This window comes from Leucoraja erinacea, chromosome 13 (assembly GCF_028641065.1).
Source record: "Leucoraja erinacea ecotype New England chromosome 13, Leri_hhj_1, whole genome shotgun sequence".
Taxonomy (NCBI): Eukaryota; Metazoa; Chordata; class Chondrichthyes; order Rajiformes; family Rajidae; genus Leucoraja; species Leucoraja erinaceus.
In genome coordinates, this window is record NC_073389.1 from 26,880,710 (window position 1) to 26,899,787 (window position 19,078).

At 41.9% G+C, this 19,078-nt stretch overlaps 1 protein-coding gene across 2 annotated transcripts in view; it reads right to left on the reverse strand.

Annotated features, from left to right (window-relative positions):
• Positions 1-19,078, reverse strand: part of nme7 (NME/NM23 family member 7) — a 115,629-nt gene that overhangs the window by 733 nt on the left and 95,818 nt on the right. For both annotated transcript variants that reach the window (XM_055644667.1, XM_055644666.1), the window contains exon 10: positions 961-1,068. In XM_055644667.1, the coding sequence (XP_055500642.1) occupies positions 961-1,068 (108 nt within the window). The remainder of the gene's footprint in view (positions 1-960; positions 1,069-19,078) is intronic.

Below are 19,078 nucleotides of genomic sequence, written 5' to 3' on the forward strand. Positions count from 1 at the left end.
TGTGGAAATGTTGGGTGGGGGGGACCCTGCACTTTAAACTTTGCCCCTCTTGCCTTAAAGCTATGACTGCTAGTAATTTAATATATTCATTCTGGAAGATCAGTTCTGACTGTACCTTATCTATGCGCTTCATAATTTTATACTTTTATTATTATCAAGTCATCCTGCAACCTCCATCCCTGAGAAAACAACCAATCTGTCCAACCTCTCCCCTGTAGCTAAGGCCCTCTAATCCTCCTGGTTGCTGGACACTTTAATTATCCTTCCCATTCCCATGTTCCAGGTCTCTGAATCCATTTGACCAGGTCCTGTGCATCTTAACCTTCTGGATCAGCCAACTAAGCGGGTCTTTATCAAATGCCTTCCTAAAATACATGTAGACAATGCCCACTGCCCTCTCATTGATCACCTCCAACAATTCCACAATAAAAAGATCAAATTAACAAGACAGCCTGCAGGGCACAAAGCCATGCTGACTGTCCCTAATAATCCCAGTATTTTCCAAACAAGTATATCCTATTCCACAACCTTTGCATATTAGTAACACTGAGGAACAACGGAAAACTTCAGTAAAGCATAATTGAAAGACTTGTATCCTTGCAGCTAGTTTGCATTATTTTTAAACTATAATTTTAGTCGTGAGACTCTTGAATATAAACCTTTCAATTTTGTTTCTGCCATTTTTAGGATTCCCATGTCATGGGTATTAATCATTTCACATAGCAACTCTATTCAATAGATTTGTATCATTTATGATATGTAAACAAAGGCATATCCCTACAGATCTACCTGCAGTAAGTAATCTGACCGTTTTAGATTTTAAACAAAATATTTCAGTACATTCACACTGATTGGGACTGAAACCAGAAATCTGACCAAGATTAAATTGTAATTAAAAATTGATTAAAAACTTGCCGTTTTACTTATTCAGACTTCACTTGTACATTAGGTATTCCTTACCTCCAAACCACCGTCTTCTGGAAGGTCTGTACAATGTACGGCATTCTGAACTTTAGATTTTCCATAGAGGGCACGTAAACTATGAGGTCGAAGGTGACGAGCTATTTCCTACAAAATTAAAAGTGGATTAGGTCAGAGGTCAGATATAGATCTAGTCATAGAGTAATGCAGTGTGGAAACGGGCCCTTTGGCTCAACTCGCCCACACGGACGAACAATGTCCATCTACCCTAGCCCGACTTGCTTGCGCTTGATCCATAACCCTCCAAACCTGTCCTATCCATGTACCTGTCCAACTGTTTCTTAAACGATGGGATAGTCTCAGCCTCAACTACCACCTCTGGCAGCTTGTTCCATACACCCACCACCCTTTGGATTCCCATTAAATCTTTTTCCCCTTACCTTGAACCTATGTCCTCTGGTCCTCGATTCCCCTACTCTGGGTAAAAAAACTCTGCATCTACCCGATCCTTGTTAGCCCTGCTTTAAAGTTTCTTCATTTGTACAAAGATGGCCCATTCAGAAACTAGACTCTGATGTTGATCAATGCAGAAATGTTTTTGGCACACTCTCCTATTAGCCATTTAATTGGCCACCATACATGATTATGACATGACTGCACAAACCTTTTATCTGATGCACTGGTCATGGGATTGTATATTATTTTCCTGTTGCATACTGCTTTTACTGGTAACACAGATTTTTAGCTTACCGAGTGTAGATCCAGTACACACTTCTCAATGTTTTCCTCATCAAGCTAATATTGGCTAGGCAAATATATTTTGTACAACCCTAATAGCTCTCGAGATTGTAATGGGGAGCCTCCTTTTTGAATTGCTGCATTTTATGGGGTGAAGATGTGTCTTTCACTTCCTATCAACTTTTGTCCAAGGGTTTGAAGAAGGGTCCTGACCAGAAACATCACCTACCCATGTTCTCCAAGGATGCTCTCTGACCACTGTTACTCCAGCACTTTGTCCTTTTTTTGTCAACCAGCATCTGCAGTTCCTAGTTTCTACCATTCTACCTTTTGTCCAAGCTTGATTCTTAAATTCACTATACTGTGTACAGTTCTCACCATACATTTATTTCTACAATTCGATTTTATACATTTCAACTGAATGGTTCCAACTAACTGCAGTTTTAGGTTTATTATTGTCACATGTACCAAGGTACAGTGAAAAGTTATGAAGCTAATTCTGAAGATGCAGATTGTTTGACAGAATGTTACAGTGTAAAAACAAAGCTAGAGTAAATAAGAAATTGGGATGGAAGCAACGCAAAAGAACTTGGTCATCAGATGGTCTCACTGTACGAGGTTGATGTATGATTCTCTGGAAACTTATAAAATTGGGAAAGTTTGCAATATGGTCAACTGAAGTTCTTTGCTAACCGAACAGGAATTATGCAAAATGAGAGCTACCTAATAAAGATGGCTTAAAAGTCACAATAGGAGAGACCGCAATTAGTTAAGGAAATTGTTTAGATTGCAAAGCATAGCTGGCCTGAGCAAATACAAAAATAGGGTGTTTGTAAACTAAGCTGAGTGCAAAAGAATAGATTATAAAAAGAGTCATGACAGATTGGACGGATTTGGCCATAATATGGGAAAAATAACTGGCAGAGGCAATTTTTGCAGAGATAAAACATGGATCAAAGACAACCAAGAAAAGTGTTACTGATAATTACTGTGAAAAAATGTAAAATCCGCATGTAACCATTGTAACTCAAATGCTATAAATTGCTGAAAGTGTTTTTGAGTCAGTGGAGTACTTTTGAGCCCTCATTCAAAGTGCATCCCAGCATATACTGTTCAAGGACAGGATAAAACGACTGGTTCAAGACTTGCCACATGCTGAATGAGATTTTCTCTGCGCTGTCCCGATCTGGGCTGTAATTAAGCAGGCCCCACATGAAAGCCAGATTCAGGGTGCAGGTCAAACACACAAATTCCGAGAGGTGAAGGTGTGACCTGCACCCCACAATATTGCTGCAGAAATCACCCAAGTCATCTTCCATTTCATCTGGAGATTGAAGCATTGTGATGTGGCAAAGGTGTTGGTGGAGGGCAATTATACCCAATATGGTAATGTATGGATGTGTGTTGATTGTAGGCGCACGAACATCAAATCCCATTAAATGTCACTCCATGCTGATCCTGATTTTGCTAAGGATGGGTCTGGGCACATTGCTGGGGAAATTCAGTTGTCCCTCATAGAAACACGTTTGCATAAGAACACCTATATGACTGCAAATCAAAATGCAGCGATCTGCCCTGGGGGAAATAGTTAATGGTGGATTATTTTGGATGGTTCAAAGAGCAGAATGTCAACATCAATTAACAGAAGGTTTCATTAATGGAGGTTTCGAACAAAGCAGTGAGACCTACACAACAGCCAGAATCGCCGTGCCAATGTGTAGGCAGTGCCCTCAAGGCGGCTGTGGTGGATATGAGACAGTCAATCGCCTCCTTCTTGAATCTGCATTTCTAAAGAAGCTGTAAAAGGATCCAGCGATCTTTGTCATCCCATACATAGCAGAACACAGGAGTCCATTGTTTTACAGGCTACTCCCAGCAATACAGACACATTCAAATGTCGACTCCTGTTAGGTCATCAACTTGGTGAAAGAGACAATTTTCTCTGCCTGATATTTATGGGTCTTCCATGAATGCTGTGGTCTGGCACATTCCAAAGTCCAGCAACACTGATGGGTGCATTGGGGTTGATGTTCAAAAGCTGCACTTTGAGGCACTCCCACTGCAGTAAGAGGGCGGAAACTGTAAAAACACTCAAACCTATTTTGTGACATGTATGAAACAAAAAATATGCTAATATTGAAGGCAAGTGGAATGATACATCTTTTATGGTGAATGGTAATTTTCACTTTACCTCTGTGCATGTGCCAATAATAAACTAAACATGCAAAAGAGATATTGCACACCTCACGACTCCCTAAAACGTCTCAATCAATATTTTCAATAGATGGGCACAACTAACAACATTCAGGAAGACACAAGGAACTGCGGGTGTGGGTTTACAAGAAAAACAAAGTGCAGGACTAACTCAGAGGGTCAGACATCATCTTTGGAGGACATGGATAAGCAATATTTTGGATCAGGACCCTTCCTCAGACTGATTCTGGTAGGGGTGAGAGAGAGCTGGAAGAGGGGTAGGGGCAGGACAAAGCCTGGCCAAGTGATAGGTGGATACAGGTGACGGGGGTGGGGGGGTTGGTTGATTAGCAGAGGCTTGGCTAAAGCTAGAGATGAAAAGGAGATAAAGGCGTGTCAGACGGAGAGAAGAGGAGTAAAATGTAAAGCTAGAAAGGGAAATAAGTGGAAGGGGACAGGGACATTCTCGATGTTTGGTAGCCATTATAAAATAGCAGATCATTGAAAAAACACAGCAGGTCATGCAGTGTTTGTGGAAGCAACAGGTAATTTGGGCTTGAGTCATCAGGACTGAGGGGAGGGGGTGGTTAGTTGAAACCAGACGAAGAGGAGTGAATGGGAGAGGGGGGGGTGGAAGAGTTCATAATCACAAATACCAAATATTGACTCTTCCTCTCTCCAAGGATGCCAAAATTGGTTTTGCACATACATGTAACTTTGAAACAGTATGTGATAGAGAGTAGAATGGATCATAGTTGAGACAAACATGATACTCCACAGAGCTATGGTGGAGGGTGAGACAAGATTGTGTTTCTAGGAAGGAGTTTGAAAACCTTCAGGCTCAGGTCATCTTAGATATTTGACTTGGCAGACATTCGTAGTTTTTTTAAATAAACCATATTGCATGGATTGAATAGAATTATAGTAGAAGTGACTTATTTACACATGTACATCAGACAAAAGATCACACTCAGAACTCATTTATCAGACCATTGCTTCTACACCATTTATTGTCATGGAAATCTCCGTTATCCTCACCTTTCACCCAGCCACCACCATTCACCTTCCAATGTTTCTCTAACTTTCGATACATCCCACTTTCAAACAAATCTTTCACTGTCAACTCCTAGCCCCAGGACAATACAGCTGGAGTCCTTCAGGATTATTTATTTGGCCACGCCGTCTTCAGCTGCTTCATCAATGGCCTTCCTTCCAGCTTTAGTCAGGACTGGCGATATTCATAGACGGTTACAAATTGTTCAATCCAATCTTCAACTTCACAGTACAATAAACTGCCCATTCCCGCAAGCAAGAAGCCCTAGATGCCATTCAGGCAGGAGTTGACATGTGTCAAGTAACATTTGTCAATATAAACCATCAAGCAATGGCTGTCTTCCACAACAGATTCCAGTCACCCACCAGTGGCATTGAATCACATTGCCATTGCCTGCTCCCTCACCATCAACATCCTGGGTGGGGTGGGAGATTGCAACCGTGGTCCGCCCTGTTTCGACGAATGCAATCAACCTATTATTGTGCACAATCAAACAAGATCAAATAGAACAAGTTGTCCTACAACTTTAGGCTGTGCACGCCATACGCAAGAAGAAGAAGAAGACAACATCCTGGGTATCACCAGTAACATTTTTGTGGCTGCAAGAATGGACAAGAAGCTGGATGAGCGACTTACTTCATAACTCCCACCATGCCCAAATTCACTCCACATGCCTCCATCCTTCACCCCTCTCCAAAGCCTTTCCATCATCTACTTCCAGCACAAGGCAGGATCATGTTGGAACATTCCCCCCTTACCTGGATGAATGCAGTGCCAACTAATCATAAGAACCTTGAGACCATCCCAGACAAAGTACTGTGCTTGCTTGCTTGGCACACTATCAACCATTGTTTTCACCATCCACACAATGCCGCCGGTTGTACCATCTACAACATGCACTGCAGTCACTAGCTCAGGCTACTCCAACAGAACCTCCCAAACCTGTGACTTATTCCACTGAGAAGGGCAATGACAGCAGATGCATGGATGCACTGCCATCAGCAGGGTCAGAGAGTCATGCTGATCAAGATGCCCCATCTACACTGGTCTCACCTACCTCCGATTGGCCCATATCCTTCAAAACCTTTCCTATCCGTGCACTTGTCCAAATGGCTATTAAATGTTGTTATCCTACCTGCCTCAACTACCTCCTTTGGCAGCTCGTTTCATAAACCCACCACCCTCTGTATGAAAATTCACCACCCTGTGTTTGAAAAAGTCATGCATCATCTTGACTTGGAAATGTACCACTAGTCCTTCATTGGTGCTGGGTCTAAATCCTAGAACTCCCCGGACCAAGTGCAGCACAACGGTGCAGTTATTAGGAGACACATGGAACTGCAGATGATGGTTTATCAATAAAAAACACAAAATGTCTAGAGTAACTCAGTCAGTAATGCAGCATCTCTGGAGGACATTTCAGATGGGGCAGAAACTCGCAGCTTCCATGACCCATGTTCAATCCTGATCCTTGCCGCTGTCTGTGTGGAGTTTGTGCGTTCTCTCTTTGACTGCACAGATGTAGATAATTTAGATGATGGAAATTTCCTTTACGTGAGGCATGATCTAGGGGATTCGATGGAAATATGGGAATAAAAGGTGCCTAATAGAGCGGGCAGAATGCCCCATTGCTGTGCTGTGTCACTTCAGGTCAACGGCACAGTGGTAGTACCTTCAACAGAAAGACAACAGCTGCTCAAAAATGTGAGTCTCTACCACTAGCTAAAGACCTTTAGGCATGAATAATAATTACTGTCTTGTCAATGATGCCCAGGTCATGAAGATGTGAGGAGATAGAAACATAGAAATTAGGTGCAGGAGTAGGCCATTCAGCCCTTCGAGCCTGCACCGCCATTCAATATGATCATGGCTGATCATCCAACTCAGTATCCCGTACCTGCCTTCTCTCCATACCCCCTGATCCCCTTAGCCACAAGGGCCACATCTAACTCCCTCTTAAATATAGCCAATGAACTGGCCTCAACTACCCTCTGTGGCAGAGAGTTCCAGAGATTCACCACTCTCTGTGTGAAAAAAGTTCTTCTCATCTCGGTTTTAAAGGATTTCCCCTTATCCTTAAGCTGTGACCCCTTGTCCTGGACTTCCCCAACATCGGGAACAATCTTCCTGCATCTAGCCTGTCCAACCCCTTAAGAATTTTGTAAGTTTCTATAAGATACCCTCTCAATCTCCTAAATTCTAGAGAGTATAAACCAAGTCTATCCAGTCTTTCTTCATAAGACAGTCCTGACATCCCAGGAATCAGTCTGGTGAACCTTCTCTGCACTCCCTCTATGGCAATAATGTCCTTCCTCAGATTTGGAGACCAAAACTGAACGCAATACTCCAGGTGTGGTCTCACCAAGACCCTGTACAACTGCAGTAGAACCTCCCTGCTCCTATACTCAAATCCTTTTGCAATGAAAGCTAACATACCATTCGCTTTCTTTACCGCCTGCTGCACCTGCATGCCTACCTTCAATGACTGGTGTACCATGACACCCAGGTCTCGCTGCATCTCCCCCTTTCCCAATCGGCCACCATTTAGATAATAGTCTGCTTTCCCCGTTTTTGCCACCAAAATGGATAACCTCACATTTATCCACATTATACTGCATCTGCCAAACATTTGCCCACTCACCCAGCCTATCCAAGTCACCTTGCAGTCTCCTAGCATCCTCCTCACAGCTAACACTGCCCCCCAGCTTAGTGTCATCCGCAAACTTGGAGATATTGCCTTCAATTCCCTCATCCAGATCATTAATATATATTGTAAATAGCTGGGGTCCCAGCACTGAGCCTTGCGGTACCCCACTAGTCACTGCCTGCCATTGTGAAAAGGACCCGTTTACTCCTACTCTTTGCTTCCTGTTTGCCAGCCAGTTCTCTATCCACATCAATACTGAACCCCCAATGCCTTGTGCTTTAAGTTTGTATACTAATCTCTTATGTGGGACCTTGTCGAAAACCTTCCGGAAGTCCAGATACACCACATCCACTGGTTCTCCCCTATCCACGCTACTAGTTACATCCTCGAAAAATTCTATAAGATTCGTCAGACATGATTTACCTTTCGTAAATCCATGCTGACTTTGTCCAATGATTTCACCACTTTCCAAATGTGCTGCTATCCCATCTTTAATAACTGACTCTAGCAGTTTCCCCACTACCGATGTTAGACTAACTGGTCTGTAATTCCCCGTTTTCTCTCTCCCTCCCTTCTTAAAAAGTGGGGTTACGTTTGCTACCCGCCAATCTTCAGGAACTACTCCAGAATCTAAAGAGTTTTGAAAGATTATTACTAATGCATCCACTATTTCTGGAGCTACTTCCTTAAGTACTCTGGGATGCAGCCTATCTGGCCCTGGGGATTTATCGGCCTTTAATCCATTCAATTTACCCAACACCACTTCCCGGCTAACCTGGATTTCACTCAATTCCTCCAACTCCTTTGACCCGCGGTCCCCTGCTATTTCCGGCAAATTATTTATGTCTTCCTTAGTGAAGACGGAACCAAAGTAGTTATTCAATTGGTCCGCCATATCCTTGTTCCCCATGATCAACTCACCTGTTTCTGACTGCAAGGGACCTACATTTGTTTTAACTAATCTCTTTCTTTTCACATATCTATAAAATCTTTTGCAGTCAGTTTTTATGTTCCCTGCCAGTTTTCTTTCATAATCTATTTTCCCTTTCCTAATTAAGCCCTTTGTCCTCCTCTGCTGGTCTTTGAATTTCTCCCAGTCCTCCGGTATGCTGCTTTTTCTGGCTAATTTGTACGCATCATCCTTCGCTTTGATACTATCCCTGATTTCCCTTGTTATCCATGGATGTACTACCTTCCCTGATTTATTCTTTTGCCAAACTGGTATGAACATTTTTTGTAGTTCATCCATGCAGTCTTTAAATGTCTTCCATTGCATATCCACCGTCAACCCTTTTAGAATTAATTGCCAGTCAATCTTGGCCAATTCACGTCTCATACCCTCAAAGTTACCTTTCTTTAAGTTCAGAACCATTGTTTCTGAATTAACAATGTCACTCTCCATCCTAATGAAGAACTCAACCATATTATGGTCACTCTTGCCCAAGGGGGCACGTACAACAAGATTGCTAACTAACCCTTCCTCATTACTCAATACCCAGTCTAAAATAGCCTGCTCTCTCGTTGGTTCCTCTACATGTTGATTTAGATAACTATCCCGCATACATTCCAAGAAATCCTCTTCCTCAGCACCCCTGCCAATTTGATTCACCCAATCTATATGTAGATTGAAGTCACCCATTATAACTGTTTTGCCTTTGTCGCACGCATTTCTAATTTCCTGTTTGATACCATCTCCAACTTCACTACTACTGTTAGGTGGCCTGTACACAACACCCACCAGCGTTTTCTGCCCCTTAGTGTTTCGCAGCTCTACCCATACTGATTCCACATCCTCCAAACTAATGTCCTTCTTTCCATTGCATTAATCCCCTCTCTAATCAGTAACGCTACCCCACCTCCTTTTCCTTTCTGTCTATCCCTCCTGAATATTGAATATCCCTGGATGTTCAGCTCCCAGCCTTGGTCACCGTGGAGCCATGTCTCCGTGATCCCAACTATATCATAGTCATTAATAGCTATCTGCACATTCAACTCATCCACCTTATTACGAATGCTCCTTGCATTGAAACACAAAGCCTTCAGGCTTGTTTTTACAACACTCTTACCCCTTATACAATTATGTTGAAAAGTGGCCCTTTTTGATTTTTGCCCTGGTTTTGTCTGCCTGCCACTTTTACTTTTCACCTTGCTACCTATTTCTTCTACCCTCATTTTACACCCCTCGGTCTCTACGCTCACACATTTAAGAAACCCTTTCCCTTTAACTCCATCCTCCACTATCCCATTCAACACCCCACCCCCCCTTATTCAGTTTAAAGCCACCCGTGTAGCAGTGGCAAACCTGCCTGCCAGAATGCTGGTCCCACACCCTGTTAAGATGCAATCCGTCCCTTTTGTACAGTTCCCCCCTTACCCCAAAACAGATCCCAGTGATCTAAGAATCTAAATCCCTGCCCCGTGCACCAGTTCCTCAGCCACACGTTCAGGTCCCGTATCTTCCTGTTCCTGCTCTCGCCAGCACGGGGAACTGGAAGCAAACAGGAGATAACAACCCTGGAGGTCCTGCTTTTCAACATTTTTCCGAGCTCTCTAAAGTCATGCTGCAGAATATTCATCCCCTTTTTTCCGACATCGTTTGTGCCGACATGCACTACCACTTCCGGATGTTCACCTTCGCCCTTGAGGATTTTCTGCACTCTGTCCGTGACATCCTGGATCCTGGCACCGGGAAGGCAGCACACCATCCTCGCATCCCGTCTGTTACCGCAGAAACCCCTGTCCGTACCTCTCACGATGGAGTCAAATAAAAAACTGAAAAGTGTGGCGTGCAAAGGTATTCAGCCCCCTTTACTCTGATACCCCTAAATAAAATCCAGTGCAACCAATTGCCTTCAGAAGTCACCTAATTAGTAAATAGAGTCCACTTGTGTGTAATCTAATCTCAGTATAAATACAGCTGTTCTGTGAAGGCCTCAGAGGTTTGTTAGAGAACATTAGTGAACAAACAGCATCATGAAGCCCAAGGAACACACCAGACAGGTCAGGGATAAAGTTGTGGAGAAGTTTAAAGCAGGGTTAGGTTATAAAAAAATATCCCAAGCTTTGAACATCTCACGGAGCACTGTTCAATCCATCATCCAAAAATGGAAAGAGTATGGCACAACTGCAAACCTACCAAGACATGGTCGTCCACCTAAACTAACAGGCCGGGCAAGGAGAGCATTGATCAGAGAAGCAGGCAAGATGCCCATGTAACTCTGGAGGAGCTGCAGAGATCCACAGCTCAGGTGGGAGAATCTGTCCACAGGACAACTATTAGTCGTGCACTCCACAAATTGGGCCTTTATGGAAGAGTGGCAAGAAGAAAGCCATTGTTGAAAAAAAGCCATAAGAAGTCCCGTTTGCAGTTTGCCACAAGCCATGTGGGGGACACAGCAAACATGTGGAGGAAGGTGCTCTGGTCAGATGAGACCAAAATTGAAGTTTTTGGCCTAAATGCAAAACGCTATGTGTGGCGGAAAACTAACACTGCACATCACCCCGAACACACCATCCCCACTGTGAAACATGGTGGTGGCAGCATCATGCCGTGGGGATGATTTTCTTCAGCAGGTACAGGGAAGCTGGTCAAAGTTGATGGGAAGATGGATGGAGCCAAATACAGGGCAATCTTGGAAGAAAATCTGTTAGAGTCTGCAAAAGACTTGAGACTGGGGCGGAGGTTCACCTTCCAGCAGGACAACGACCCTAAACATACAGCCAGAGCTACAATGGAATGGTTTAGATCAAAGCATATTCATGTGTTAGAATGGCCCAGTCAAAGTCCAGACCTAAATCCAATTGAGAATCTCTGGCAAGACTTGAAAATTGCTGTTCACAGACGCTCTCCATCCAATCTGACTGAGCTTGAGCTATTTTGCAAAGAAGAATGGGCAAAAATGTCAGTCCCTAGATGTTCAAAGCTGGTAGAGACATACCCCAAAAGACTTGCAGCTGTAATTGCAGCAAAAGGTGGTTCTACAAAGTATTGACTCAGGGGGCTGAATACTTTTGGATGCCACACTTTTCAGTTTTTTATTTGTAAAAAAAATTGAAAACCATGTATCATTTTCCTTCCACTTCACAATTATGCACCACTTTGTGTTGGTCTATCACATAAAATCCCAATAAAATACATTTATGTTTGTGGTTGTAACGTGAAAAAATGTGGAAAAGTTCAAGGGGTATGAAAACTTTTGCAAGCCACTGTATCACCACCACAGATGCTACTTGACTTGCTGACTCTTTCCAGTGTTTCTTTTATTCCAGATTTTAGCATCTGCTGTCTCTTGTATTCAAGCCATTTTGATAGCTACACCTTATATGGAAAATGCCCGTGAGTAGGATGGACAACTTGTTTGGTGTGTGTCGGGGATCCAGTAACCTCCCTCTGAAGGTATGGGAGCAAAAGGAAGACTAGATATAGGAAAAGCAGCAGCAATGCAGCTCATCGAGTTTGATTGTCTTGCAGACCATGTACCATATGATCTGCAATTAATTAATGGATTTTGGTTAATGTTTTACATAGATCCCTACAAGAATTCAAAGAATCATCATCCATTAGCGAGGGTCAACTGGTAAACAAATTATACCTGCAAGTATAACATAAAATACAGCTTCGGTTCAACGTTTTTTACAACTAATTATTGCAGTAGATATATATACCAATATATAAAATTCAACCCCTCCCAAAAGTTCACCTACCCATGTTCTCCAGAGATTCTGCCTGACCCACTGAGTTACTCCCACACTTTCTGGTTTTTTTTTTAGTAAACCCATATCTATGATTCCTTGTGGTCGCATAGGTGTATTAGACGTTGAAATTGCACTTGTGTCTGCGAGGGAGAACAAAATAGTAGTGGCGTTTTGAATTATGGTGATGGCAATGATTACAATCTGTTAGAGACACACAGAACTGCAGTCGCTGGAATCCTGAACAAAACACAAAGTGCTGAAGTAACATATAAAATTCAGAAGAAGAGTCCCCTCTTGAAATGTCAGCTATCCATGTTCTCCAGAGATGCTACCTGACCCACTGAGTTCCTCCAGCAATTTCTGTGTTTTTTTGTAAAACAGCATCCACAGTTTCATTCATTTTTAGTTTAGTTTAGAGATGCAGCATGGAAACATCCACCGAGTCCACTCCGACCTGTTTGTGCTAGTTCTATGTTATAGTTATAGTCCTAGTTCTATGTTATCCCACTTTCACATTTATTCCCTACACACTTGGGGGCAATTTACTGAAACCAATTAACCTACAAATCCACCATCCATGGGATGTGAGAGGAAACTGGAGTGCCCGGAGTAAATCCACCGAGTTGGACAAGATACTAGAAAAAAAGGTTACTAGAAAAAAAGCATTAAAAGGAATATGTTGTGAGATTAAAATGGGCATTTTTCTACTTGGAAATAATGTAGTTTTCAAGAGAAATATGTTGGCAAAGTTGGCTAAATGCAAACCTAACATGGGCTGTTTGGACTTGCACGCAGCATGAGAAAGAAAGGGAGCAAGTGATTATTGAATGACTTGTACAACAATTATCTCTAATACAGAGCCTCTACTCATCAGATGGAACACGTGAATAATTGAATCATTCACATGGTTAATCTAAATCCTAATTAAGATCCTGTTTTGATGTTCACAAGATCTCCCGTTAAGTCAGAATGTTCTGCACCATATTGGTAACAAAAAGTGTACAAAATATAACAAAGACCTTTACAAAAGCTATGGTCAGTACCACATAAGTTTTATCTTTTAAAATAATCATTTTGCTTTGTCTTTTGTTCTGTTTAAATCCTTGATTGGAGATTTGATTGTACGTTAAACAATACATTTTTGTTTCATCTACATCTATCTTTGCGATGATAGGGGAAGAATATTATTATACCACACCTTTAGAAAAAAGAGATACCTGTAGCAAATATAGGAGATAGCAGAGGTAGGATTAAATATATTCTGGATGTAGGCAGAAATGAAATTAAACTAACAATTCTAACAATGGTGACAAGGCATTAAGGAAAGAGAATGCAATAAAAGCAAAAGTAATACCAAAATGGGGAAAATAAGACATTAGGCTATCAGAGAGTTTTTAACACACTATATATATATGTTTCAAGAATGATTTCACTGGAGCAGATTATGATAAATTCATATTCACGAGATGCTTTTAACTTGACAGATACAAAGCAGAAACAGGCCCTTTGGCCCACCGAGGCCGTTCCGAACAGAAATCACTACCTTACACACCAGGGACAATTTACAATTTACTGTAGCCATTTAACCTACAGACCTTTGGAGTGTGGGAGGAAACCCACAAACATACAAACTCCATACAGACAGCCGCCATAATCAGGATCAAACTCGGGTCTCTGACGCTGTAAGGCAGCAACTCTACCATTGCGCCACTCATTGCCGCCCTCATAGAAAGCTTTGATATTACTGTTTTCTTTTGTCAACATGAACGACAAGTTTTTAATTTATCACGAAGCAATTGGGCAGAGTTCAGGAGAGATATGGATGCAAATAGTTATCAAGAAGATGATGTTTTACCGCAGTAAGTGATTAGCAACCACTGAGGGAAAACAATATTTTATAAAATGACACAAAATACAGTGCCCTCCATAATGTTTAGGACAAAGATCCATCATTTATTTATTTGCCTCTGTACTCCACAATTTGAGATTTGTAATAGAAAAAATCACATGTGGTTAAAGTGCACATTGTCAGTTTTAATAGAGGCCATTTTTAGACATTTTGGTTTCACCTTGTAGAAACTACAGCAGGGTTTATACATCGTCCCACCATTTCAGGGCACCATTCAAGATTCAATCCACTTATAATCACAAAACAACACAGGCAAACTAAGCACAGAAATGCTTATTTTCCAAAACCTGCATTTGAAATCAATTGTACATTAACATTTTATCAGTTTTTAAAAAGACTATTACAAAGACTGTTTTGTATGTTTCATTAATAATTTGCTTAATTACGGAAACTATTTCCATATGCTGCTATTAAAAGGCACTTTTCATAAAGATAGTGTAAAGGCCACCTAGGAAATGGAGGCTCATAAATTGGCAAGTCAAACACAAATGGAGCCGTTTTCATAACAGCTATAAATTGCCATTACTTTATACTTGTTGTGCTTGATGCTTCACTGTCTGGTCAAGACATTGCGTCTGTGTCTATGATTCATGCCTCAAAGACATGCTGTGTTACTGCAGTCCTGAACTGGGCTTCGACATTGTTGAAGCAAATCTGACCCTTTGTCTCTCAAATTTCTTATTATTTGAGTCGCATCACAATTTTGACACGAGGGTCAGTACAAAGCTTTATTTATATATTGTGCATCATCAGTAAATTATGGCTGCTATGCAAATAAGCAAAGGAAACCGAGGAATATGAGTCATTAAGCCCCATGTTTGTACTTGTTGTTTTGCCATCACTTTCCAAACCCATAAAACTGTTTATCTTAACACATTTAGATGTTAAGTAACTCAAATAACAAAACTTTTCTGAAAAAAATATAAAATATATTTTTTTAAATTGGATAATTTCTTCCACAAAATGATAGAAAAATACATTGTTTAAAAACTGCAGAATAAAAAGTTTACACACAGTTAATTAAAATGATATATTTCCCAAATTCGCTATTGCCAATATGGAGAATTAACTTCTAGCATTGTTCATTGCTGTTTCTGGTAACCATTATTCTGAAAATAAAGCATGATTTCACTCAAAAAAGATAGGAGCTAAATGCCCCTGTCCCACTTAGGAAACTTGAACGGAAACCTCTGGAGACTTTGCGCCCCACCCAAGGTTTCCGTGCGGTTCCCGGAGGTTGCAGGTGGTTGCCGGAGCTTGCAGGTAGTGGAAGCATGTAGGGAGACTGACAAAAACCTCCGGGAACCGCACGGAAACTTTAGGTGGGGCACAAAGTCTCCAGAGGTTTCTGTTCAGGTTTCCTAAGTGGGACAGGGGAATAAAACTGACCTAAACCAACTAAAGATTGTGATAATAGTTCTTCCCACCCCCCCCCCCCCCCCCGACCCCACACCCTCACATCAGTCTTAAGAAGGGTCTCGTCCCGAAACGTTGCCTATTTCCTTCGCTCCATAGATGCTGCCTCATCCGCTGAGTTTCTCCAGCATTTTTGTCTACCTGTGCTTGTCAGATTAGGCCTCTGCTTACATTCTCAATAGCTATTGTCAGTTTGATTATTTGTATATGCAAAGGTAGGCATAATAGGAGTAATTTACCTTGTGTCTGTATAAAAAGTACATCCAAGGATAACTTACTCTACATCCCCAAGTCAAATATTTTGAAGACCACATTTTGATTTTGTTTTATAATCTATCCATTTGTAGTGAGATGCACAGAAGGGAAGATAGTCAACATTATTTATAATCTATCCTTTTGGAATTGTGTACAGCAGGGAAACAGGCCCTTCATCTCACCACATCCATGCCAACCATTTTCCCCACCTACACTAATCCTATATGCCTGCATTAGGACTACATTTTGTTATACCTTGCATATTAAAGTATATGTTTAAATGCCTCTTAACAGCAGTGATTTTTATCAGATTCCACCTCTTCTGGCAACATGCTCCAGATATCAACCGCCAGATAACATCCCATCCCTGAAATCCCCTTCAAAACTACTTCTCCCTTAAACCTATGCCCTCGAAAGCCCCCGAATAGTTAAAGGCCTGGATTGAGTGGATGTGGAGAGGATATTTCCACTAGTGGGAGAGTCTAGGATGAGGCCAGAGCCTGAGAATAAAATGACTTAACTTCAGAAACAAGATGAGGAGGAATTTCTTTAGTCAGAGGGTGGGGAGATTGGATAATCAAATTCATTCGAATCAAGTCGAATTCATTGCCACAGACGGCTGTGGAGGCCAAGTCAATGGATATTTTTATGGTGGAGATTGACAGATTCTTGATTAACAAAGGTGTCAGGGATTATGGGGCAAAGGCAGGAGAATGGGGCTGAGGGGGCTAAGATAGATCAGCCATGATTGAATGGCGGAGTAGACTTGATGGGCCGAATGGCCTAATTCTGCCCATAGAGCTTATGAACGTATCTACCTATCCATGCCTCTCAGAATCTTAAGTATGTCTATCAGATCACCCTTCCATGGAGGAAAGATGTACATACATAAGATTAAGACAGAGACAGAAGGGTAGATAGTAAAAATCATTGTGATTATCCAATCTCTCCCTGGAACTAAAATCCTCCAATTTGGGCAACATCCTGGTGAATCATCGCTTCATGCTCTCCTGCTTATAGCATTGTGGAGTGTGGAAAGAAACCGGAGCTCCCAGGGAAAACCCATGCAGGTCACGTGGAGAACGAACAAACTCCATACAGAGAGCACCCATAGTCAGGATCGAACCCGGGTCTCTGGTGCTGTAAGGCAGCAACTCTACTGCTGCACCTACGTGCTGCCCTTATTGAGTATCCTACTGTTTACTACACATGGCTGACCCTGACCCTACTTACCAAAATATTCACATTTGTTGGGATTAAATTCTTTCTGACAATGATCCGCCCAACTTTTACCTGATCTATATCTTGTTGTAGCCTAAAGCAACTTTGTTCATTGCCACAACAGCACCAATTTTTCACTCTTCCACCAAGTTACTGAATGTTCCTCCTTCATTCACATCCAAGTCACTGATATATAATGACAAACAGCAAGGGTTCCAGCATTGATCCCGACAGTGTACCGCTAGTCACAAACCTCCAAGCAGAAAACTACCCTCTGCCTCCTATCACCAAGCCAATTTGCAATCCAATTAGGCCACGTTTTGGATCTCATGAGTCTAAATCTTCTTGTCCTTGATCTTCCTCTTATACTCTGCTGTTCAGAACTAGCATTTACACCATTAAATAACTAACTTGAATAATGCTCCTTGTTTGCTTGGAAGAGGAACTCATGATCTTGGCATGCTTCAGTGCATGATTTACTGCAGGCTGAACTTGTTTGGCAACATGTAGTGTATTTTCTAGCAGGTGTCTTGTGCCAGTGCTTTTTATTTTTTAAATGGGATGAGGCAGAATCACCTATTCAAACTGCTGGTTGACCTAAAATTATTTTTAATATATTTTTTCATATCGGGAACTAAATCTTCCATCCCATTGCTTACTAATAAAAAAGAGCGGTACAGTGGCGCAGCTGGTAGAGCCGTTGCCTTACAGCACCAGAGACCCGGGTTCGGTCCTGACCTCGGGTACTGCCTGTGTGGAGTTTGCATGTTCTCCCTATGGGTTTCTTCCCACGTCCCAAAGATGTGTGGGTTTGAAGGTTAATTGGCCTTTGTAAAATCACACCCAATCCGTGGAGATGTGGATGCGGAAATAGAACTAGTGCGAATGTGTGCGATTGATGGTATGTGCGTACTCGGTGGGCCTGTTTCCATGCTGTATCTCCAAATCTATTTTTTTTAATATGAAGATGCACCATCATTGATCACTTTTGTTTCACCTCTGCTTCCGAATGCTCTTTGGAAAAGCAGAGAAATAACAGGGAAGACCAGAAGCAGCTCAGTGGAATGAGGAGCCAGTTGTGGGCACCGTAAAAGAGAGCTCATCTACCTTAAGTATTCAAGAAGATACAAGGTGCAGCAGATGCTGGAATCTTGACTAAAACACAAAGTGTTGGAGTAATTCAGCGGTCAGCCACCATTTGTGGAGGGAATGACTAGGCGTCGATTTGGGTGGGGACCCTTCTTGAATGATTCTTTATTATCACACGTGCCATGTCTCAGTGAAATTCTTTGCATAGCATACACAAAGTATGCAAAGAGTCGCCACGGATAGGGCGACGACAAAAGTAACCAAGTGTTCAATGTAGTCCTAATGGTTCCTCTTTGATCTCTCGGCACTCTCCCCCCATGCCGGGTCCCTCTTCAGAAAGTATTCAGGGCATTATTTTACTGCAATGCCTTGTCCGCTCAGCATCGACTGCTGCAGAAATACCTTGGATTGACCATAATCAATGTACATCACTTGTTTCCTTAGCTTTGGCCTCATACTCTGAAATTAATTTGCGGATGTCTATTAAAGTCAATATAGGCCCCATTGACCGCAAAAGTAACATTAGGCAATGCTTTCTTATCACGGTTGTCATTTGGAGATTCCTTTGCATTAAAATAGTCACCTTCATTTTATGCCCAAAACTCATTGTTGGTTAATTGGCTTCGGTAAATTGTAAGAATTATTCCTAGTGTGTGTAGGTTAGTGTAGGGAGTGATCACTGGTCGGCATGGACTTAGTGGGCCGAAGGGCCTGTTTCCATGCTGTATCTCTAAAGTCTAAAGTAAAGTAAAGGTTTAATTCAAAAAAGTTTTGTCAGAGGAGGAGCATGGTAAAGAGAGCTGATGGTGCTATTAGCAGATGGATCTTTTCATAAAGCCAAGAGTGCTACACCAGAATCAGTCACCTCCTTATTGCCTCTGTTACACTAAAATCCTCGACATCACTATCCTTGGCACCATCGTCTGCCGGTTTTACTTCA